General features: G+C 32.9%; 1 protein-coding gene across 2 annotated transcripts in view; it reads left to right on the top strand.

Moving 5' to 3' along the window:
• Positions 1 to 25,257, top strand: part of KIAA2026 (KIAA2026 ortholog) — a 106,414-nt gene that overhangs the window by 51,822 nt on the left and 29,335 nt on the right. The window contains exons 4-5 of one of the 2 annotated variants that reach the window (XM_039217120.1): positions 2,451 to 2,530; positions 17,999 to 18,088. In XM_039217120.1, coding sequence (XP_039073051.1) covers positions 2,451 to 2,530; positions 17,999 to 18,088 — 170 coding nt within the window. The remainder of the gene's footprint in view (positions 1 to 2,450; positions 2,531 to 17,998; positions 18,089 to 25,257) is intronic. The other variant, XM_039217121.1, reaches the window with a different exon arrangement.

Raw genomic sequence — 25,257 nt, 5'->3', positions numbered from 1 at the left:
ATGAAAAGTAGGATTCTTCTATTTAAGGATCATTTCTCATAATTTCCTATATGAAAAATACTGTAAATAAAAACAAATAATGTTATTTCTGTCATCAGTAATTCAGTCTAGTAAGGATGAGAAACATAAATGGACCATTACAATACTGTATGATAAATACTGTAGGAAATAGAGTGGTAGCACAGAGGACATGAGCAAGAACTAAAATGAAAGAATAATAAAAGAATTTGAAGAAGGTTAAAAGATAGTATTTTGTTTTGACCCATGTAATGGCTTACTTAGTTAAGGGAGTTGATAACAACTAACATTGATCACTTAACCATGTGCCTAACAGTAAGGTTTTTTTACAAGTTGTAATTCCTTTAATTCTCAATAAGAAAGTATGTAATATCATCTTTGTTTTATAGGTAAACTACACAAGTAAATAAAGCAATTTGTAGCTAGTAGGTGGTTAGAACTGGTATTCAAACCCAGGTAGTTTAGTTCCAAAACTCAAGCTTAAAACCACAACAGAATACTACTTCCATTTACTTAATCACATTTAAGTATCCTAATCACATGGTGAAAGGAAATACACAGTAACCACTTCAGCTGCTTAATCCATTAAAATAAGAGTGGCTGCTAGAGTGAACTTGAGAATTTAGTACCTGAGTTTAGTGCTTACATGGCAGCAATATAAAATTATTGGGCATATCAAGGGTGGCCTCCGTTATATGCTTATAAATGAAGACAGAACCAAATGATTTTTATTTATTTTCAAATGGTTTTTAAAAAGATAATTAGAGCAGTGATGGGGGCAGGAGGGATAAGGAAGGATTATGTTTCCTTCAAATTGTTTTTTATAGCTTTCCCAGAATTAGTGATGCCATTAAATCTTTTACTATGAACTTTAAAAAATGGTAGTTTATAGAGGAAAGGCATTCTTGTGTCCAAATTCATGAGTCCCCTTGAGAGGTACCTATTGAATCCACTTAGAAATCAGTTATTCTAGCTGTATTATAAAGATACCAAGAGTTTAATCACTTGTTCCTGAATATTGGTTAAGCAGACCACGTACTTGCCTATTTTTATGGAAGTTTAGTTCTCGTATAGATTCTGTGTAAGCATAGAAACAAATAATAGTGATAAGAAATATGTGTTAAGTTATTTTAGTTGAAAGCAAATGTCAAATCACGGCAGGTTGATACTTATTAGGACAGAACAGTGAATGTCAACTCAAAATTTGTAATAGTTTAAGTATAGTATACATGCATTTTACTGAGTCAAAAGTTAGAAATAGACAGTTCTGTGATATGGTTATAAAGAAATATAGAAGAAAATATAATTATATTGTAAATTAGAATTGTGCCTACAAGTTGAATAAAATGTTGCAATCAAATGAACTGGTTGCATGGAAGCAGATCATATCTATATAGGAAAATGTTTAGAAAGGAACAGTAGGATTATGTTAAGCAGAATTACTTTGTGTATTCAATTTCCCTTCGGAAAAAAATAATAACTTTTAAGCTGATTTTAACCTACAAATGATTGTGAATTAAAATTAACTTTTAAGTGTTTCTGATTAATTTTTATTTCCTTATATCTAGATTTTCAGCTCCTGGAGGACAGGATTTCCATTTTATAATTCTTTGTTATTTCCATAAATTGTGCAGTGCTCTATATCTCTTATTTGTTGAATAATTAACAACCAGTTTATTAACTAATTTTGCTAAATGCAAATATAGACAAAACACTTTAACATGTTCCTTCTAAAAATAGAGGTTATACACATGTATGTATCTCTCTTGTCATGTTAAATATAGTAGATATAGATACACTTCAGTCTGTGCTATGAGTTGGATTTCTTTTTCATAATTTCCAATTGCATAAAGGACTAGATGTACTTTTTAAAGGGAGATTTTTACCTTATTTTAAAAGTGATTATAAGGCAGCCGATTAGGTGATAAAGAGATAAAGGGATAGAAAAACCTTGTGTCCTAAATTGTTGAAAGAATTTTCACATTAGCTTGGTTTAAGACCATAGTCTTCAGAGTATAGTTTTATGCAAGTTCCTGACTATGAAAGTCTTTGTTAAAAGGTAAGATTTTTTTTGTCTTATGTAACCTCATCTTAAGTTGTGAATTAGATTTTTAACTGAGCTGTGGTAATGTGACTTTTTTTTTTTTTTGCCAAATCTTATTACAGTAAATTCTAATACTGTGAAATTCATCAGAGATTTTGATAGTTTAATTCATGTGTAAAGAAAACAGCATTTGTTAATATATCAGTTACAGGTAGTTATAGTTTAATGTTTGCTTTTACTAGGACTTGTTTTGATTCATCACTTTTATTTGACTACTAGAAGCCATCTGTTAGTTATATTTTAACTTTCAAGGTTCTATGTAATTTGGTTTTTGTTAATGAAGTTCTATAAACAGTATTATGAAGCTTTTCTCTTTTAATCTTGAAAGGAAAAAAATCCATATCTAAAAAAGCAATCACAAAGAAGAGGAAAACTGTTACAAAGTCACCCACTGTACCAGAATTTCAGGTAATTATTTCAGTTTCGTCTCAACATTTTTTGGTTTAATTTTTTATTTTAGTCTTTATATTGTTCCTCAAGAGATTGACTGAATTCCACTGTAACACACATACTTTAAATGAACTGTTTCCAGCTATGACTTTTTTCCCTTTAAGTGCAAGGTATGGATGGCTAAGATTTAATTTAGTATTTCAAAACCTTTTACCTCTATTTTTGCCTCTTGATAGTCAAAAATCTCCATTTTTTCTTATGTTATACTGCTTTGTAGAAGTAGTTTAATGGAATATGTATTATATATTGTAAATATAAATGTTTATATATGACAGCAAATATGTACATGAGAGTGTTCCAAGAACAAATCATAATTTGTAAACAATCTGTAAATAAGCAATTTATTTTCATTTATTTGGGCACTGTGGAAATAGTAGACTTATTAACTTAAAAAACAAATCTTTTAACTATATATGAACTTCAGAGAGAATATTAACTAACCTTTAATTGAATGGCCTCTACACATTTCTGCAAAAAGAAAAAAGTATATTTACTGCCATATTATTATGTGAAGAGTTTTTCATTTGTAGCTGGTACTAGAATAAGCAGAGAATATCACTCTAAATAATACTTTTAGTTTTGATCTTATAAAAGATGTGTTTTCTTCAGATGACTCTTCTTTTAAAACATATTTGTATTACCATGTCCAGTCCAGTTTTAATAATAATACTTATTGGCAAAAAATAAAAATGATGTTAAAATGAATTTCTGTCAGTCTCAAGTTAAGAAGAAAACAAAGGAACAATACCTATGAAAATATTGGCATTATGTAATGTGAGTTTAACAGTTACATACATCCAGAAATGTAGACACATCTGTCTTTCAGTAAAAATCTTATTTTTGGAAGTGTTTTTATGGAAGTTACTAATTGGTAAAAATATAATTTAAATAACAGTGAAAGAAAATAGGAATTTTCTTTCAGTATTTTAGGATAGAATATACATATTTTTAATGTTTGTTTGGTTTTTTTTGAGAGAGAGACAGAGGGAGAGAATTCCAAGCAGGCTCCACACTGTCAGAGCAGAGCGTGATTCAGGGCTCAAACCTGAATTCAGGGCTCAAAACTAGAAGATCATGACCTGAGCAGAAATCAAGAGTCGGACTTTTAACCAACTGAACCCCTTAGGCACCCCTAGGATAGATATTTTTAATGACTTTCTTAGAATGAATTTCAAACATTTCTACACAATCTTTTTATATAAAGTAACCTTGGTTACAGAATATTAAGTGAAAAATGTATATTTACTGTTTTAGTTAGATGCCATTTTAACCATTGCTTGTACCTAGTATTCAGTATTATAATATTCAGTACTATACCATTCTTCCACTTGATACCATAGCAGCCTTTGTTATTTTTCCCACTGATTTTTCCCCCCTCAATCCCTTAAACTGTTCATCTTGGGAATATATATCTCAGAGCAGATCTGACCTGCTGTTAATGTTTGTTTCCATTCTTATCTTAGTAGATGGACTTTTATATGTAATAAGTGACATAGATAGCATAGTGTTTTTAAAATTGCAAATGGTATTCATTAGTGAGGCATGAAATTAATCTAGTGGATTATATGACCACCATTCCTTTTATAAACTAACAGTTAAAATAGAAAAGAAATTATGGGTGTGTCAAATATAGTAAGGTAATATCATTTCATGAAACTTTGGTTTTGGTCTTGTGTTTATTATACTGGCATGCAGTGTAAAATATATTTTTGACTGCAGGTTATGAGCATAAAAGCTTGAAAGGCACAAGTGATGCTTTGTCAGTTACTATTTGCTTACCACTGGCAGAAACTTAAGGTCAGAGTACATGTTTTGCCAAATTGAGCTGTTTAAAACAAACAAATATATGTTATGTTATGATATGATATAATATATGATATTATGTTATATTATATATAAAATAATCCCCTTTCTGGTTCTTAAGGTGTCCGAGAGAGAGAGAGAGAGAGAGAGAGTGTGTGTGTGTGTGTTTGGCTAGGATGGGCAATAGGCTTATGAAAATAGTGGTTCTTAATGCCTAGTTTATAATATGAATACCATGGTTTTATCTCATGAGGTTGATAGCTGTTTCCCAGGAAAAAGGTCATTTGCTTCAAATAAAGAACAGGAGATAAGGCATTATTAGTCACCAGAAAACTTTTTTGTTACAGACAAAATCTATAGTTTTGCCTTTCAAAATAACTTTGTGTAGAACTTGTTTCTTTGAAGTTCCCCACATGTAAGAAACTAAGTATTATAATAAAGAATTGAATTTATTTTTTTCCCAGAAGCTCTGGCAATATGTCATAGAGCACCTCAGATTCTGCAAATTACTAATTTTATCCAAGTTCTTTAAATATTCCATTTTTAGTATTAAACATAAAAATACTTTCTAAAAATGTTTAGCTGGGAAGATTTCCTTCACAGTATTTATTCTAAAATGTTTTATTACTGAAAATAATGAAGCTGTTGGTAGGTAGAGATTAGATCCCTTTTGCAAAACCTGCCAAGGGACTAGTCCATCTTTAAATAGACAATAAAATGTGCTAAGAGAGAAATGTGTCGAGGAATTAAATTTTAAAGTTTATTTTTTGATAAGTCCTAATGAATTAAAAAAGTAAATCCTGTTTTGACCTGAACTATAGTTTTGTTTAAGTTTACTTATTTATTTTGAGAGACAGAGATGGCGCAAGTAGGGGAAGGGCAGAGAGAGAGGGAGACAGAGAATTCCATACAGGCACTACACCATCAGATTTGAACTCATGAAACCATGAGATCGTGACCTGAGCTGAAACCAAGAGTCAGATGCTTAACCAACTGGAGCTTCCCAGGCACCCCAACCTCAACTACTTTTTGACAGTGTTTGTATTGACTTTTTTTAAGCTGGAAATTAGCATTGTCTGCCTGTTTGCTTCATGTTTACTTATATGTCCACCTAGTATCTATATTTCAGTTTAAGAAAAGAATTATCCTACCTTTATTTAAGCTATACACTATAGATATTCAAATACTGGATTGGATTTATTTTTGTGTGTGTATTATAAAGAGACTAACCATCACTGGCCAATTATTCCTAAGAGTTATGTCAGTGGTTCTCATACTTTAGATAGTATAAAAATAATGTGATACCTTTATTAAAAATGAAAATTCCTGGGTTTTATCCACCATGATTTCATCCTTGATTCAGTAGATCTAGGTGGGTACCAGTAATGGACATAGTGGTTAAGTATATGGATTCTAGAACCAGGCTACATAGGTTCTAGTGCCAGCTTTACCACTAACTCTGTAACCTTAACCCCTTTGTGCTTTCAATTCCTCCTCTGTATAATGGGGTAACAATAATACCTACCTTATAGGGTTCTTGTGAGGATTAAATGAGAGAGTTAAATGTTTTATTTATTCTTATTTATTTTTTCAAACGAGCATGCCAGCTTCCTTAGACATAGTGTCATGAGTAGGAAAATCAGTTAAGAGTTGGCTTAAAAGCATCTATTATTGACCTTTGCCACTTTAAGACCTTGAAATAAATCTTAGATTTAATCATATTTTACAAATCATGAAATATTATGATTAAGCCTATAAGAATTTGAAAAGTGAAAAACCAAGTAATATTATTTGCATCATTAGATTTAAACAGGGGAAAAATTTATGCTTATCCTACATAATGTTATGATGGTTATATAGTGGGCATATAGGGAAACTTTTGGGGGTTTTTTATTTAGCAATAGGTGCAAAAATAAATTAGGAATATTTTTATTTTTAGTATTTAGCATGTGGTGATTTTAATTTTTTAAATCATATTGAACAATTACTTAAGGCTTTATTAAATTGACTAAATTATTTTTTATTTTGTCAGTTTTGTAATAACAGTTCTGTTAACATGAAAATTTAATATCAATTTTCTTAATAAAATTAATATTTGCCAAAAACCTTTTAATTTGTATAATATTTGAGAGAAATCTAATATGTGAATTCTCTTTTTGAACATAGTTATAACAAATTATAGGAAGTATTTTTAAAACAGTGTGTCAAGTCTTAGATAAGTTTTTAAAATAATGTAAGAGCTTTAGTTAGCATGACTTTGCTTTTCATTGTTAACCAAAATCTTTCATGTAATTTACACTTGATCCTATTCTATATGTGTGATTTATTCCAAAGGCTGGTTTATGGAGGAAATCCAGAATCCAGCTGCTGACTAGGACTTACATAATAGTATTTTCAAACATAAGCATAAACTCACAGATTCTTAACATACCTGTGAAAAATATAGTTTTTATGTTTTAAATAAAGTGTTTTATATTTTTAAAAATACTATAGTTTTTACATCTAAAAAATTTTAAACCTGTGAAAAAATTTAAAATTTTTTAAAATATAAAAAACTATTTTTCACAGTTATATTAGCCATACTATATTTAACCAATGGAAAAACTAAAGGATATGAAATAAAGTAACAAATTGAGACCCTCAGTGTAAGAAATTGAGACCAAAATTAGAGTTCAACTGCTTCACTGTGTGAAGGACCTTTTGATTATTTTATTTTATTTTATTTTATTTTTATTTTATTTTTTTATTTTATTTTATTTACAAATAGTTTATTATCAAGTTGGTTTCCATAGAACACCGAGTGCTCATCCCCACAAGTGCNCAGTCCTCAGTTTTTGTCGACATTCTGGAGTCTCTCATGGTTTGCCTCTCCCCCTTTCCCCCACCATTTCCCTCCTTCTTCTCCCCCATGATCCTCCGTTAAGTTCCTCCTAATCCTCCTATACGTGCAAACATATGATATTTGTCCTTCTCTGCCTGACTTATTTCGCTCAGCATAACGGATGATTATATTATTTTAAATTGCTACCTCTTAAAGTAAATATTTTCAACTTCAGCTTTTTCACTTTTAAAAGTATGAGTTTTACTTTTCTCTTAAAATTCTTTCAATTTTTAAATATTGTTAATTGAAAGAAACATACATCAATAAATACCAATACTTTGTTAATTAGACTTATTTTTCACATCACACATGATATCCTACTTGCAGGTTTTAAAGCAGTCATTCTTGCTAATACGGTGATCATAAGAAGGAGAAGAAATTTTCCTGTCTTCATAGTTTTGAGATGTTAATATAATTTTAGTTTATTATTATTTTTAAGTTTATTTTTGAGAGAGAGAGAGAGAGGCAGAGAAGGGGGGATAAGAGGATCTGAACCAGGCTCTGCGCTGATGCCTAACCAACTGAGCCACCCAGTCACCATATTATAATTTTAGTTTAAATACAAATGTGAGATTTGAATTTATAACATGAATTTAGTGCTTTGCTTACAATTTTTAAAATGAAGTATAAGTTTTATTAGAATGGTAGTAAATGAGAGATTGTTTGGATCTATTCATTTTGACTCCTGGATTATTTTCCTTTTGCTATTTAATGTGATTTACTATATTGCTCTAGTTTTATATCCTACCTTATGCCCTCTTTGGAACAAGTAAAGAAAATATCTCTCATACCTATGGAGTTCATACCCAAAGGGCATAATTTCTAGCTTGAAGTAATGATAAAGTAAGGAATGATTTATTATGAAGTTTTTCTGATGTGTGATTATATCAGAATTCTTTTGATCTCTATAGGACCTCCCCTCCCCTGCTGTATATACACATTCCTGCTTCCTGAGTTGAAGAGAGGGCCTTTAAATATTTACCATTTAATAGAAATCAAATTAGGTATAAATTAAACTCTAAAACTATAATACATATTCAATTGTTACTAGATTTTTTGTTTTGTTTTGTTTAGAAAGACCCCTTAAAGAATACGATCTAGTAGGAAGTGAATGAGCCCTACATTCTAGGGTCTCTTCTACCAATGTGTCATTTTAGGTTACTTTACCTCTGTAGTTTTAATTAGTTTGTATGTGAACTGGAGATGTACCTTTCTAGTCTGAAAATTACATGGTTTTAGTCCTTTCAGCACTAAGATTTATGATTTTGTGGCTCTCATGGACTGGCCTCAAGTGAAAAGTTACCTGAAGGGAGAGTGTGACAGCTTTCAAGAGGTTTTCCTGGGGGGAAAAACTCTTTTTGTAACTTCTGCAGTATGACAGAAAACTTTGTCTCATGAGTATTGACAGTATGACCCAACTGTAGTCTGAGCTGCTGTGGACCTTTTGTTTTTCATCCATGGAGGCCCTGAGCCTCAGATATGTTTTTCAAATTCAGGGTAACGGAGGCTTTAATAAGATGTTTTTCTTTGTTCAAAAAATGCATCTGTTCTCCTTAATAGGTGAACTTTATTTATTGGGTTGATGCTGTTTTTAAAAGAACCATTTGAAGTTGAGTTTAAAGGGCACACATACGCCATATTATATAAAAAGAGAAGGAATAAAGGGTATATAAGACAGAGTTGGCATTAATCAGAGTATTTTTTCTTTCGATATTAGTAACAAAATTACCATTATGTTCCTATACAAGAATTTTCTCAGAGCTTAACTTGAGTATCTGTGTTAGGTATATACCTATTTGTAGAGATTTTGTATAGAAAGAGACTATAAATTGTTTTGTAGCTATTGATTCATTTTAAGATAGCTTCAAAGTAAATATTGCTAAAAATATTTTCACCCTCAAATTCAACAAAATTTATGTTTAAGAGACCTGTCACTTAAGGAACATTTATCTTACCATTGTGCATTTAATTCAGTATTTCATCCCCTATTTGGAATTTAGTCTTTTTGATCTTCATATTCAAAGAAGGATGCTTCTGTGTGGGCTTCATTACTGGCCAGAGAGGGATAAGCTGTTCCCTGCACCAGCTTCTACTGTTGAGGATGCAAGTAGTAGTAGGAACGATAGGGCAAGTAATCAAAAGTTCATATTATTTATTTGAGGGAATGCTGTATCTGGTGCTCTGATTATTAGAGGTATTAATCAGTTCCCCAAACCCCAATTATAATAGGCATGACCATAAAAAAGATTATTACATATGCATGGGCTGTGACAAATACATTATAAATTTGGTCATCTCCTAGCAAGGTGCCAGGTTGTCCACATTTGGCTCTAATTAGAAGGCTAAGGGCAGTCTGTACTATGCCAAATAAAAGGTAAAGGATGTCAATATCTTTGTAATTAGTGGAAAACAATCAGCGGTTTATGAACATAGGTAAAATGCCTGAGGAAAGCATTAGACTTTAAATGCTAAGAATAGAGATTTAAGTCCTCTTTTTGCCAGACTCTGTGGTAAATTATCACATTGAATTGCAAATTCAAAGAAGCAGCTTCAGATCTGCCAGGGCTTCTCCTGACTTTTTTCCCCTAGATAGGGAGAGAAGATTAAAGCCAGTTGATTAGGGTAGTTAGTTAGCTGTTCACTAAAATATCGTGGGATGGAAACCCACCAATTTATCGATTAATCAGTCAGTTAATGTAAGATAGATTCTTGCAGTCTTTAAGGTTAAATATGCAGGAGTTAAATTGATGTAATTTACTTAGGGCTTTGAACACCCTTGGTCTATTTTAACCTAAACTCCTAGTCCTGAATAGATATTATTGGTGTGAGTGGGAGTAGCATAGCTGAGATTACAATATGTGGGTGCAGGAAGTTATCTTTTTGTGCTGTCAAATTGTCATTTTATTTTTATGTTATTTGTTGAGGGAAATATAGTTAGTACTGTGTCATATGTTAGTCACATATAACAATACAGGTTGAGGAGTGCTGTGATGGCTAATAGTGTAGGTATAATAATTCTTTTTTTTTTTTTTTTTTTTTTTGTTTTTTTCTTTTTTTTTTTTTTTTTTTGTTATTTCCTGAATGATTATTCATTTTGGGATAAACCTTGGAAGTGGTGGAAGGCCTCCTAGTCATAGTATTAATCTAGGATGAGTGAGGTGATTAGGGTTACTTTGTTTTATATATGGGATAGTGGTAATGTCGTTGCTGAGCTATGTATAAATAGCATGAAGGTAGTGAGTGTTATTATAATATAAATTACTAGGTTTAAATATATTATTGTGGGATTGTATATAGTATTATGGCCGTTATTCGTCCTATATGGGCAGTTGAGGAATATGCTAGGCTTTTTCTTACTTGTGTTTAAGTCCTCTTCAGCCTTCAATTAGGATGAATGTGATGGCTATTGTTGGAAGTAGATTGTGATTGATGGCAAGTGAGATTTGATACAGGACAGATAGTGGTGCAATTTTTTGTCATGTTAGCAGAATTAGGCCTGAAGATAGTGAGATTCCCTGTGCAACTTCAGGTGCTCAAAAGTGAAATGGGGTTAATCCTAGTTTTATTGTTAAGGCAATAGTTATTATATATTCCATGCTATAGGAATGAGGGTTTTTTATATTATTGCCCAGAGTATAGTAGGTTGATGATAATTCCTATATTAAGAGTATGGATGTGGTTGCTTGTTTAAAAGTATTTTGTAGCTACTTTGGCAGGTGGGTTGAATTTTTTTAATGTTTATTTTTGAGAGAGAGAGAGTGTGAGTGAGTAAGCATGAGCAGGGGAGGGGCAGAAAGAGAGGGAGATATAGAACTGGAAGCAGGCTCCAGGCTCCATGCTGTCAGCACAGAGCTTGATATGGGACTTGAACCCACAAACCATGAGATCATGACCTGAACTGAAGTCGGACACTTAACTGAGTCACCCAGGTGCCTCTGATTTTTTTTTATAAGAATAGGGATGATAGCCTCCAAACTTATTTTGAAGCCGATTCAGATTATTAATCAATGAGAGCTTATTATTAAAATTATAGTTCCTGAGATGACTGTTGTGATAATAAGAACAGGGGGGTTAATTAGTACAGGAAGAATATAAACCAACATTTCTGGGGTATGGGCCCAATAGCTTATTTAGGTGACCTGACTGTAGAATATGGTGCAATGTGGTAGCATGAAGAGTTTTGAATTCTTAAAATAGGTTCGATTCCTATAATTCTAGAAATAAGGGAATTTAAACCTCTATTACTTACTCTATCAGAGTAACTCTTTTATCAGACATATTGCTTATGTTTGGGGTGGAATGCTTGCTCTCATAATAGGTCGTGATACATGTCATATACATAGGGCCAGTGTGAGGTGTAGGAAGTTTTTTCCTAATAAATGTATTAGTTGGTCATATTGGAATCATGGATAGGATGCACAAATTCATAAAAAGGTAATTGTTAGGAATAGAATTTAAACAGTAAAGTTGACTGTGTTTAATTCTGGTAAATATAGGCTGTGGAATGCTCTGAAAAATAGGATTGTTTGAGGATCTTCATTATGATGCTGTTGGAGTATTCTGATAAGAAAAATAGGGTGAAGGGACCTGTTACATACACAGCGTTAAACCCAGGCACAGGTTCTGATTGTCCTTTTGTTAAGTCACAGAGAACCCAGTTAATGTCTGCTAGGGTTGAGATGAATCATATCATGGCTAAAGGGAGTGATGATTAGCATTGATCGTATAGAGGATCCATTTATTAGCAGTACTGATAGTAGGATTATTGCTAATGTAACTTTGTATGAAATTGAGCTATGGCCTGCAGGGCTCTGATTAAGGCATAATCATAGGATTAAATGGAAGACTTGACATAGCTAGTATAAATAATACTCCTAAGTTTATGTTAATGAGTGGATATGGTATTGGCAGGGGGACTCAGATGGTTAGGGTGAGTGAGAGGGTGAATATAGGTGATAAAATAAATATAGATATAGAAGATGTGAAAGGTCACAGGTGCTCTTATTAAAAAGTATCATGGTATCTGTACTAGGTTGCAGTAGTCCATAGTGTCCTACAATGTTTGGTCCATTGTGAAATTGTATATATCCTAATACTTCATATTCTACAAGTGTTAGAAAAGCTACAGCAAGGAGGATTGGGACAATCAGTGAAAGACTGTTAATTACAAACGTGTTGTTAAGGAGAGGAGTTGAACCTCTGATTATAAAGTTTAAGTTTTATGCAGTTACCAGCTTTGTCACCCTAACAAACCTGCATTCTCGGGCAGTAGAAGTTAACAAAGCCTAGATTGAGATTATTTAAAGCACTTTAGTGAAGTAGGCCTTATTTCTCTTGTCTTGTTCATACTGGGAGAAATTGTTTACTAGATAGAAACCAACCTGCATTGCTCCAATCTGAACTCCGATCATGAAGGACTTTAATGTTGAACAAAGGAAACTTTGATAGCTGCTGCACCATCAAGATGTCCTGATCTAACATTGAAGTCATAAACCTTGTTGTTGATATGAACTCTAAAATAGTATTGCGCTGTTATCCCTAGGATAACTTGTTCCATTGATCAAGTTTTTGGATCAGTAAGTGATATAATACTTTTGACTAGTTGATTTAGATTTCAGGCCCTTAGAGGTTGTTTTATTCTCTGAGGTCACCCCAGCCTAAATTGTCAGTCCATGTATTGTCCCTGTTGGTTGAATTGGATTGATTTCTTTGGACTGGTAATTAAAGCTCCTTAGGGTTTTTCATCTTATTATATTTCCGCCTCTTCATGGAAAGGTCAATTTCATGGATTAGAAGTACGAGACAATAAAACCCTTGTGTGACCATTCGTATAAGTCCCTATTTAAAGAACAAATGATTATGCTACCTTTGCATGGTCAGGATATCATAGCCATTTAGGTCAGGATACCGCAGCCATTTAACAATCATCACTGGGCAGGCAGTACTTCTAATACCAGAAATGCTTGAGGTGATGTTTTTGGTATACAGGCAGGGTTTGAGTTTGAGTTCCTTTTACTTCTTTTAATCTTTCCTTAGTTGCATGCTTGTGTTAGGTATAGTTGGATTAATTTTATCTTATTGTTAACTATGTTATCTGCTCTGATATAAGCTTATGCAAGAAGCATTTCTTGTTACGCATATGAGCATTATTGCTTCTATTGTTAAATAGATTAACCCAGTGTTAAATCAGGAGTTGGTTGCATATTTTGTTATTAAGATGATTTTAATGCTTTCTTAATGATGGCTGCTTTTAGGCTGACTATGGTTGTGTTTATGCTTACTCTCTAAACAAGGTTGTAATCTTTTTCTAAAAAGCTGTACCTTTTTAGATTATATTTTAACCTTATATTGGAATTTTTAGGTTTTTCAGGGAAGTTTAAAGTTGAACTAAGATTCTGTTCTGGGTGACCAGCTATCACGAGGCTCCTTAGGCTTTTCACTTCTTTTTTTTTTTTTTTTTAATTTTATTTTTAATGTTTTATTTATTTCTAGGAGAGAGAGAGAGAGACAGTGTGAGCAGGGGAGGGTCAGAGAGAGAGGGAGTCACAGACTGAAACAGGCTCCAGGCTCTGAGCTGGCAGTCAGCACAGAGCCGGACGCGGGGCTCGAACCCACGAACCGCGAGATCATAACCTAAGCGAAAGTCGGACACTCAACTGACTAAGCCACCCAGGCGCCCCTAGGCTTTTCACTTCTACCTACAAATCTCACTTATTTCACAACATAGGTGAGTTTATCCTACCCAGGTTGTTCGTAGGTAGCTTGCCTGATTTTGGGGTACTAGTTTAACATCTCTTTATTAGGTTATTTTAGCTAACTAATTATGCAAATGGTACATAGGGGTAATCTTTGCTGTTTAGTACTTTTAATTTTTCTTTCATTGTTCCTTACGGTATTTCTTTATAGTGCCAATTTAAATTTCTCTCTGCTATTACTTGTAAGAATTTGTTTTGATTAATTGTTTCATGTTAGTTGAGTTTATGATTATTTCAGCTAGCTTCGGTTCAGGATGGTCATTTGATATGAAATCTTCTGGGTGTAAGCAGATGCTTTATTTATGCTATATCTTGGTTTATCCATACACATTTTCCAGTATGCTTGCTTGGTAGGACTTATCTCCTCTTGTGTTTGAATAAGTTGTCTTTAGGTTTATTTCACTTCAGTAGGGTGATGGGTGGTATGTGCTTGCTTCATGGCCCAATTCAATTAAGCTCTCTATTCTTAACTTACTACTAAATCCTCCATTAGTTCTCAATTTCATAAGATTTTTTGTAGGGAATTGTGTTCTTGTGTAGAAAATGTAGCCAATTTCTTCCCACCTCATGAGTTACATCTTGACCTAATATTTTGATGTATGATACTTGTGTTTACTTTTCTTCCTTTTTAGGGTTTGCGAAAGATGGTGGTATATTTGGTGAGGTATATTAGGGTTTATCGATTATAGAACAGGCTCCTCTAGAGGGATATTAAGCACCCATAGTGGGGTATCTAATCCCAGTTCAGGCCTTACCTATATTATAAGAGTATAGGTATAGTATATTAACTGTAGCTTTTTACAGCCTAGTTAAGATTTAACTTTAGTGCGGGGTTCTCTTTAACACACTTTATGCCCTAAGTCTATTAATTTGGGTTAATCATATGACTGCGGTGGCTGGGATGAAATTTGCCAACCCTGTTTAATATAGTTTAGTCGAACTTTCACTCATGGCTTAATTTTTATCACTGCTGTATCCTTTGGGGATGTGATTAAACAAGGCATCATGAGCTACGTTTTAGTGTGATTGATACCTGCTCCTTTTGATCACTGGTGATTTAGAGGGCATTTTCGCTGGGGTGCAGAGACTTGCATCTTACTAACAACCAGTGGAAAGGCTAAGACCAAACCTTTGTGTTCATGGAGTCTGATGACTCATCTAGGCATTTTCAGTGTCTAGTTTTACTCATTAAGCTACATTAACAGGTTTATGTTGATTTTGGATTTGAGTTTATCAGTTGATTTTTGTGGTATTTGTTTAGTGAAAATTACTGTTCAGTAGAAAAGAGTTATAACTCAGGACTGTGTATCCTAGAGTATTGTGTGAGAATTTGATGTTTGAGTCTTATATTTGGATGTGCATTTAGTCTTGTTTTGGGGGTTTGGCAAGAAGATAATAAATACATTTATCTCTTAGAGGGTTATGTAGGGGAGGGGTAAGGGGAGTTTGGTTAAGCTAGTTGCTCATTAACCCTGTAGTACCAGAATGTTTCAGAAGCCATGAAGATTTGGAATTCATAATCGTTTAGAGCCTTACCGCTCAAAAGTATATCTGTATGTAGCCCATACCTGGTAACTTGTTAGAAATGCAGAACCTCAAGTCCTACCTCAGACCCACTAAATCAAAAACTTTAACAAGATCCCTAGTTGATTCTTATGCACATTAAAGTTTGAGAATCACTGATTTAATATACAACTTACTAAGTTGGTAAGCCACTTCAAAGTGCTATTTTAATATATTCATAATTTTCATAGTTTGACTTCAGAACTATTGCTTTAAATGAAATAAATATTCGTTCACCCCTGTGAACTGAAAGATTTTAAGTTTCTTAGAGTGTGTCTGGTTGTCAGGGTGCATGTTTTCATTGTTACTATAAGTTTCTACAAACTATGTATGCAAAATATACCCTTGTTCCTTGTATAATGAGACACCTAAGATGCAAGTTGAAATTCCTCTGAGCTTTGCCATATGGGCAAATGAGAAATCTATGCTGTGATATTAGTTGCTACCCAAAGTTCAGTGATTCATGTAACCACTTGCGAGCTCAGGAGCAAATTTGACATGGTAGTCAGAATAGCAAATTATACAATGGGAAGTTTAGTTACCACTGAGTGAGTAGTTACTAAATCCTGGTGTAGGACTGACAATGAGGCTTTATAAATAGAATAGAAGTTGAAGACATTATCAAATTCTAGAGGCACTCACATAGTTGTCTAGTCCATTGCCTATTATCATTTCTTCCAGAACTCTAGATTTGGCAAATGGGAATATGTAGTTTATAATAAAATATTAGCAGCACTGTCCTACTACATCATTGTATTTTCTACTCTGAAATGACTTAATTTGGGTTACTTAAACGCATATTTTCTTTTCATTGTCAGTTCTGTAGTTTAAAATTATGTAGACATTTCTAGTGATAATCATTAATACCAATTATAATTTGTAATAATCTGTGATTTTTTTTCTTATTCTTAGATTGAACTGTATTGCCATTTTAGATCAAAGGCATATCAGTGATTTCCTATGGCTTAACGTAATAATGAAGTTTAAAGGGGTCCTACTTTCCCATTTTTGTCACACAGTTATCCCTAGGAATAATCTTGTTGTATCCCACTTTTCTTTTGTTGTTTTTGTTTTCTTTTACAAGAAATATGCCTTTTAGGAAAACAACATCCTTACACAGAAATTAATGAATGTATCAAACATGGGCTGATAAAAACTTATGGTGAATTAATAGCTTTAGTAGTTTATTAAAAAATTATCATGCAGTATAAACAATACAAGATTTTCATTAATCTGAAACTTTTCCTCTTTATGTGGTTGCAGTTTTGTTTTGAAAACATTTATTTTTCATAATAGATTTTTTAAAATATGCGCTTAAATTATTTTAGGGAAAAGGTTAAATATTTGGGACAAAACTCAGTATACTTTTACAAGAACTAAAATGTAGTTATTAATATTTTTGTTGTTGACGCTTCAGTGGATTTTTTTTAAATGTTTATTTTTGAGAGAGAGAGAGAGGTGCAAAGTATGAGCAGGGGAGGAGCAGAGAGAGAGGGAGACACAGAATCTTAAGCAGGCTCAGGCTCCAAGCCATCAGAACAGAGCCCAACACAGGGTTTGAACTCACTAACCATGAGATCATGACCTGAGCCGAAGTTGGACGCTTAAACTGACTGATCCACCCCGGCGACCCAGACACTTCACTGTTTAAAACTTAAGTAGTTAAGCCAAACTAGTTTGATTATTCATAACTAAAAACCAATTATTTTGGCCATTTGTCAACATTACCAAGGTGAAGTAAAATGAATCACATAATTATAAAAGGAAATAGATGCTATCTATGGAGATGGTTTTATTAAAGACTACAAGATCATATTAAGAATGTGGACTTAAAAAAAAAGAATGTATACTTAATTTCATTGTAAGGAATTCATTACTTCTTTGAATATATATATATATATTACTTCTTTGAATATACGTAATATATATATTCAAGGAAGGAAATCCTTCTTTCTTAGCAGTCCCAACAATAATAAAATTAGTTTAATCATATAGTTAGCAAACTATAGCAAAGGTATAATGACAGTTCTCCAGTGGTGCATTTATTCATCAACTAGGATACTGCCTGATGAAGCATTTCTTAAAGGTGATTCAGTAACCAGTGAATTATAGGGTGAGTTTCCAGATCTTTGTCATTCTGGGCTGACAGTTGATAATGTTAAGAAAATACCTGGATCATAAAGGAAGCTGAGAACAGAGGGGTGTGGTATGAAACCACCAATGTTGAAATTTCAGCTATTTTTATACTAAGCCTGAAGTTCATACATTATAACAAGTAATATCTTTTAAAATATAAACTGTGGGACTTTCTTTGCATTTTACTATTACAAATACAAATAATTGTGAATTTAGTATATGTTAAATCAACTTCTGTTACCACATTTTGGGTGTTTTATCAAGCTGTGTTTTTGTGTTTTATTTTAGCTTATTTGCACTAATCTTGATGAACTCAGGGAATTAATCACAAAAATCGAGAATGAACTCAAAGATCTGGAAAACAATAGAAAAAAATCGGTAGGTGTTGATCCAAAAGTTCTGTTATTATTAGCATTAAAATTTATTCCTGCTTTTTTCTAAAGCTTTCTTTTTTAATCTTGTTCTTCTGGTTACATAAAAGTTTGCAATGAAAAATAGAAACATTGTTCCTTTTATTTCTCCTGTGTGTTCTAGTTTTCATTTTTCATAGACAGAAATGGTACCAGGGCAAGCAAATTAAATTTTGTTTGCCTGGTTTCTATCAGGTATAGTTTTAGATATTTCCCAATATACTAGTTGGTTGTTTGCTGACTGGTAGTTTTTTGGGTAATGCTTACCTTGCAGATATTCTTAATTAATAATTATATGCTTTTAATGGAAGTTTATTCCTAATTAACAAAAATTTTAATTAACTGTCACATAAATTATATATAAATAAATTGTTTAATCCTGCCCCAGATGTTTTTGATATGTGCTTACCAGTATGTCTTTTAAAACACCTTTAAAACACTTTTATCAGTTAAAGTTTTTTTTAAACTTTAAGTATATATTCTAAATTCACAATTTTACCTTCATTTTTTATATTTCTTGAGAGAATAGAATATAAAGAAAATATTCACTCAACACTTGGTAAAATACTCATTTATGTTATTTAGTAAATCAGTGATACTTGCATAACTGGCATGTATAGTTTAGTGATATTACAGATTTGAAACACAATTATACACCAGTAAATAAATGGTGAAGGCTTTAAGCATTGAAGAAAATCAATCATTATTTTTAAAATACCTTTGCTTTATGACTTAGTAATGCCACAAAGCCACTTTTAGGTCTTTGCTCAGAACCTGTTAATCTAGAATTATGTATAAACTAAGGATAGTGATACATACCTCAAGCTTCATATCAGCAGATTTGTAGTAGTCATTTTATATGCTGTTCAGAAAAAAACATTGGTAGCGCTCTGAAGGAAAGAGACTTAAGTGCCATTAAAGTACAACCCTCTGAGGTTACTTAACGGAGGCATAAAACAGCCTTAAGCATTTCAGAAGTTTGAAGTGATACCTCTGAGAATATTGATAGAATCTAAGAGATAGAATAATGTTCATAGTGATAGCTGTTAATCAACAAGAAAACATTATGTTCAGTATACAATCTGAGAATGCAGAGAATTGTGTTATTTTTAGAAATATTTCTATTAAAATGGTTTAGACCCTTATTAGGGTCTAATGTGTTCATGTGTGTGTGTGTGTGTGTGTGTGTGTGTGTGTACACATACACACTTTGGTATATGGGTAGTTACTTGATGCACCAGGGATTTTTTTAAAAATTTACTTCTGCAAAGTATTTTTCAAACATCATTTGTATTAAAATATTTTCTCGGCAAAGTTAATATATTTGATGTTATATGCTCATAAAAGACTAATTCTTTAATGGGAAAGAACACTCTTTTAATCAGGATGTTATCTATAGTTTTTGGAGGAGTTGTTTATTTTTAGTGAGTTGTCTGTTCTTCATGAGTCTGAATAGAATTCTGTTAAATAAATTTGCTAATTTTTTTACGCTATGGTTAAACATAATGTATGCCTCTTAACTTGTTCCCATATCATAAATTAGAGTTTGATTTGTTTTCAATGAATAGTTTTATGCATAACTGATTTATGTACTTACAGCATGCATTGTAAGAGAAAAAGACTTCTGTAAGCATCCTAGAGTTTTCTGTAAAGCCATCCACCTCACTTCCATTAGTATAGGAGGTATATGCATATTGCCTTCATTTACAGGAAGAAATAGAAGGGTAAAAGAAAATATAGATTACAAATATCTGACACTAGTCTTTGGAGCCGTGTTCATCAGAAAGTTTAAGGTTACACACAGGGTTTAATTTTTAAACTTTTTGGCTCTAAATTTTTAACTTGTCTGTGACTCCTAGTATTTGCATATTAGTTTTAAAATATGTTTTCTGCTCTTAAAGAAATAGAAATCCTTGGGACTGTACTTGGTAGGGATGATCTTATTGAGATTACTAACAAAAGAGGTATTTCCCTTTAAACTGCCTAAAAGGTTGTTTTCATGTGAAATGGCCACACAGCATAAAAGTAACAATTGACTGTAAAAGTTTACATATTATTATCTGTCATTCCTTATTTTTTATAGAAGCTAATATTGAATATGGTAGATGTTAGTTGGAAGAACTAACCTTATTGAATGTTTATGTTAATATTAAATACCAGTTTATTTGTCTGGCATCATTTGGAAATAAGATGTTTCACTTAACTCAATTTTCTAGGTAACTGAAACCTGAACTTTAGGACTAAATTCCTCCCTTCCGTTCTTTTTAATTTCTTATTTTAATCATTTAATGAGAAACTTCCCTGCCTCTTTGTACTATATTCAACAAAATTTTAACACTTTTTTGATGACTCATGGACCATTATGAATATACATAATTATACTGATACCCTAACAGTATATTGATATCAATAACTCTCATTAAATATTTACCAAAAGAGCTTTATGTTATATTATTTGAAGGTGTTTGTATTTTTGGTTTTGTTATCTTATCTTTGTCAACCTATTGTTTTTTGTGTTTGTCCACATACTTGTCTTAACTAATGTACTGTGAATTACAAAGGAAGTCACAATATTTATGAGAATTAGACTTGTAGTAAGGACCTGAGAGACTTTCTTAACAATGAGAAATGCATGAACTTGGTGATGATGGTAGCCATTTTGACTGATCCTTGCCTGTGGGCTTCCTTCACTATTGCCAGATAAATAGAGTATTAATTTTGATCTTCGTAAGAAGATATCACTGTCAAAACTAAAGTAGTATTTAGAGTCAAAACAATTCTGTTACTCATCAGCTTTTATATCTATAATAATGGCTCCAGTAACAAAGAGGATTTATTCCATGTAGGCATTTATTTGTCATAAATGTCATTTTTAAAGATATAAATATTTATATGATAGAGGATTTAATATGGATTCATACAAACATCTTACTTCTTCAGAGGATTTCTTCTCTGCAGAGCCTTTCCGGATAGTTTTTCCTACCAAAGCAGTAAGGAAGGTTTATCCCATTTCTCACCCCGTGTCAACATTCCATTATAAAAGCTTTCTTAATATATTAGAGGTTTTGTCATTGAGCAAAATATTGGAATCTTTAGAATCTTTTAAAAATCTAGATCATTTACTCATTCTTGTAAGACAGCTAATTCCATTTATAGTTAATAATGTAAGGAGAAGAAATGCTTTCATTTTCTTGAGTTTGTTTTAGCACACTTGATACCATTACTTCAATTTTGGAAGCCAGGTTCAACATCCTTTAGATCCTGCAGTGTTATACCTAATTATTCACCTGAGATTTGTTTAAAGTGAGACATCTGGTTGAGAGAAATAGAAGTATATAGTTTGACAGTTTTTAAATTTTGTCTTTCTCATTATTGTTTGGATCATAGGATTCTTCAGTGAGCTAAAGGAGAAAATCATAACATTTTATTTTTATTTTGTGTTTTTAGTCAAGAGATAAAATTTACACTTTGTCTAATTCTTTGGAAATTATCTTTTTATCTTATTTAAGTGCTTATTTATTTTGAGAGAGAGAGAGAGCAGGGAAGGGGCAGAGAGAGAGGAAGAGAGAGAATCCCAAGCAGGCTTCATGCTGTCAGTGCAGAGCCTGATGCACACAGGGCTCGAACCCACAAACCATGAGATCATGACCTGAGCCAAAACCAACAGTCAGACGCTCAACCAACTGAGCCATCCAGGCACCTCAGAAAATATCTTTTTTTTTTTTAATGTTTTATTTATTTCTGAGAGAGAAAGAGAGACAGTGTGAGTAGGGGAAGGTCAGAGAGAGAGGGAGACACAGAATCCAAAGCGGGCCCCAGGCTCTGAGTTGTCAGCACAGAGCCCAACGAGGGGCTCAAACCCATGAACTGTGAGATCATGACCTGAGCCAAAGTGAGACATTTAGCCTACTGAGCCACCCAGGCACCCTGAACATTCCTTTTTAAATCGAGGAAATGTATTAGTTTTCCAGAATGATAGAGCTAAGATTTGATAAATTTGCCTGATCCTATTGTATTTGAAATATACTAGACAGTATTGCTTTCTGAATAGTCACAATTGGAAAATTTGGCCAGGAGGATATCAGAAGTGGTTATATTTCACATTTTTCATGTGACTTTGTTTTATTCTCATCTGCCTAATTTCCTTATGTTTTAGATTATAATTTAGATTTTCAAAGAGGTTTCAATCTCTTTTTCTTTAATACGGAAAGATCCATATAGAAATTGGATGTAAGGAAGAATTGATCAATTTGGCAAAAAAAAAAACAACTTTTTTTTTTAAAGAAAAGAAACTTTGTCTGGATTATATAATGGTGAATGATAGCCTTATCAATATAGAGAAACTAAAATTTAAAATACAAACTTTTTTTCTTTTCTAATACATCATTTAGTAATTAGGTAATTCAACACTTAAACATCATAATCAGTATATAAGAAAAGCTATAAAACTGACTTGCTATTTGAGCGTATAATCCTGTTTGGAATCTAACTTTTACTTTCCCCATTTCATGCCCCATCTCCAAAAGCAATTTACACAATAGTGCATTGAGCAGACTACCTCTAATAGTAGAAATATGGAAAAGCCTGTATATCTAACAGTAGGGAGATGTCTAACCAAACAATATTAACACAGTGGTGTATCATAAAGCTAGTAAAATAAAATATTTGTAGATCGTTGCCAAATGGAAATAATTTATGAAATGTTAAATTTTCTAAATGATATGTGACTAATGATTATAATTTATGAAAAGACATGTTAAGAATTGGAAAGGAGGGGCGCCTGGGTGGCTCAGTCGGTTAAGCGTCCGACTTTCGCTTAGGTCATGATCTCACGGTTCGTGGGTTTGAGCCCCGCTACCGGCTCTGTGCTGACAGCCAGCTTAGAGCCTGGTGCCTGCTTCGGATTCTGTGTCTCCCTCTCTCTCTGACCCTCCCCTGCTCACGCCGTCTCTATCTCTCTCTCTCAAAAATAAATAAAACAGGGGCGCCTGGGTGGCTTAGTCGGTTAAGCGTCCGACTTTCGCTTAGGTCATGATCTCACGGTTCGTGGGTTCGAGCCCCGCGTCGGGCTCTGTGCTAACTGCCTGCTCAGAGCCTGGAGCCTATTTCAGAGTCTGTATCTCCCTCTCTCTCTGACCCTCCCCTGCTCACGCTGTCTCTCTCTCTCTCTCTCCTAGAAATAAATAAAAATATTTTAAAAAATAAAACATTTTTTAAAAAAGAATTGGAAAGGAGTTTCATGTAATGAATAAAATTAATCTTTATGATGTTCTTAAGATAATTTAAACTCATCATATAATAATATTTTCTTGCCTTGCCTGCACATTAGCAAGACCAAACATTAGAGAAATTAGAAGCTTTGATCAGAGATGGTGACACCCCATTTTTTTATACAGAGTTCTGTATAAGCCACTGGTTATCAATCAGCGATGATTCCTCTCCCCCACCTGGGAGACTTTTGGCAATGTCTGAAGACATTTTTAGTTGTTGAAGAGTTGGTACTGGTGCTTAATGGAGAGAGGTCTTTGATGCTGCTAAAAATATCCTACGTTATACTGGGGCGCCTGGGTGGCTCAGTCAGTTGAGCGGCTGCCTTTAGCGCAGGTCATGATCTCGCAGTTCTCGAGTTTGAGGCCCCCTTGGAGCTCTGGGCTAACAGCTCAGAGCCTGAAGCCTACTTCAGATTCTGTGTCTCCCTCTTTCTCTCTCTGCCTTCCCCTGTTCACACTCTGTTTCTCAAAAATAAATAAATGTTTAAAAAAATCTAAATATCCTACATTATAATGATCCTATAATGCACATGATAATCTCCTGTAATAAAAAATGATCTGGCCTCAAATGTCAGTTGTGTGGAAATTGCAAAATGATAGCATAAACCTGCATTTGCTAAGGACCCTATTCTCTTGCTGCTGCCAATTTATAGATAGAAAACAAGTTGATGTTTTGAAAGTTAGGTGGAAATCACTGGAATCATACACTTGCTCCCATAATTGAGAGTACTTTTATTAGATCATATACTTATAATTCAGACTCATATTTGGTGAAACTTGCGAACATTAGTATTAACATTTACCCTTTATAGTTCCATCAGATAGTTTAAAAAGATTCTTGACCTTAGCTTCATATCCAACTGTTTTCAATTTATTATGATTTATGACCTCTTTCAAGTATGTTGACCATTTACCTTTACCTTCCTTTGTATAGGAAATGAAGAAATTACAAATAACATGATTGTATATGTATTTTCTTTATTCATTTTTAGAAAGATGCTGTAATATATTCCTAAAAAGTGAAGATATAGTAAGGAATAGAAAAAGATAAATTAAAAATAGTCAAATTATGTTTAAAACTTATGTGACTTTATATGGAACCCAAAATCTTAATTGCATATAGTATAGCCTTAATATAAGGCAAAGCCTTATTATACCTTAATTTCACTTTCTAACAACTGTAACAGAAATTTTTATAATGAAGGATTATGGGATTTTTCCCCCCTCTATTCTACATCCATGTGCTCATAGTGAGGCATCAAATCACAATTATTTTATAGCCAGCTGTTGAGATTGCATAATCTATTTTACTAGAGTGTAAAGAATACTAGATACCTTCAGAGTCCTGAATATGCCTTAAATAACTTTATCTAATGGCTTTTCCTATAGATATGGTTGCAATAATCTCTAAATTATCCTGAAAATTAGTTATACTTACATTTTTACAACTACATCATTATATATATCATTTTCTTATTCTAGATTTTCTGGTAAAGTATTCATTAACAAAACAAAACTATTTCAGCTGTGGGTGGGAGGAATCACATCTTTAAATAGTCATACTTAAAGCTTTTAAAATATTAAAATGACCTTCTGGGATGCTTGGGTGGCTCAATTAGTTAAGCATCCAACTCTTGATTTTGGCTCAGGCTATGATCTCACGATTCTTTTTTTTTTTTTTTTTCTACAAATAGTTTATTGTCAAATTAGTTTCCACATAACACCCAGTGCTCATCCCCACAAGTGCCCTCCTCCATGCCCAGCACCCCCCCACACCCCACACACATCACTCGATCCCCAGCACCGACGACTCCCTGATTAATTGCCTCACTCCCTCTCTCCCACGCTTTCCCCCCTTCTTCTCCAC

The sequence above is a fragment of the Hyaena hyaena genome, unplaced genomic scaffold (genome assembly GCF_003009895.1).
Source record: "Hyaena hyaena isolate Hyena2069 unplaced genomic scaffold, ASM300989v1 scaffold_675, whole genome shotgun sequence".
NCBI lineage: Eukaryota > Metazoa > Chordata > Mammalia > Carnivora > Hyaenidae > Hyaena > Hyaena hyaena.
The sequence above is the reverse complement of the archived record's forward strand: the minus strand, read 5'-3'. Positions and strand labels throughout refer to the sequence as shown.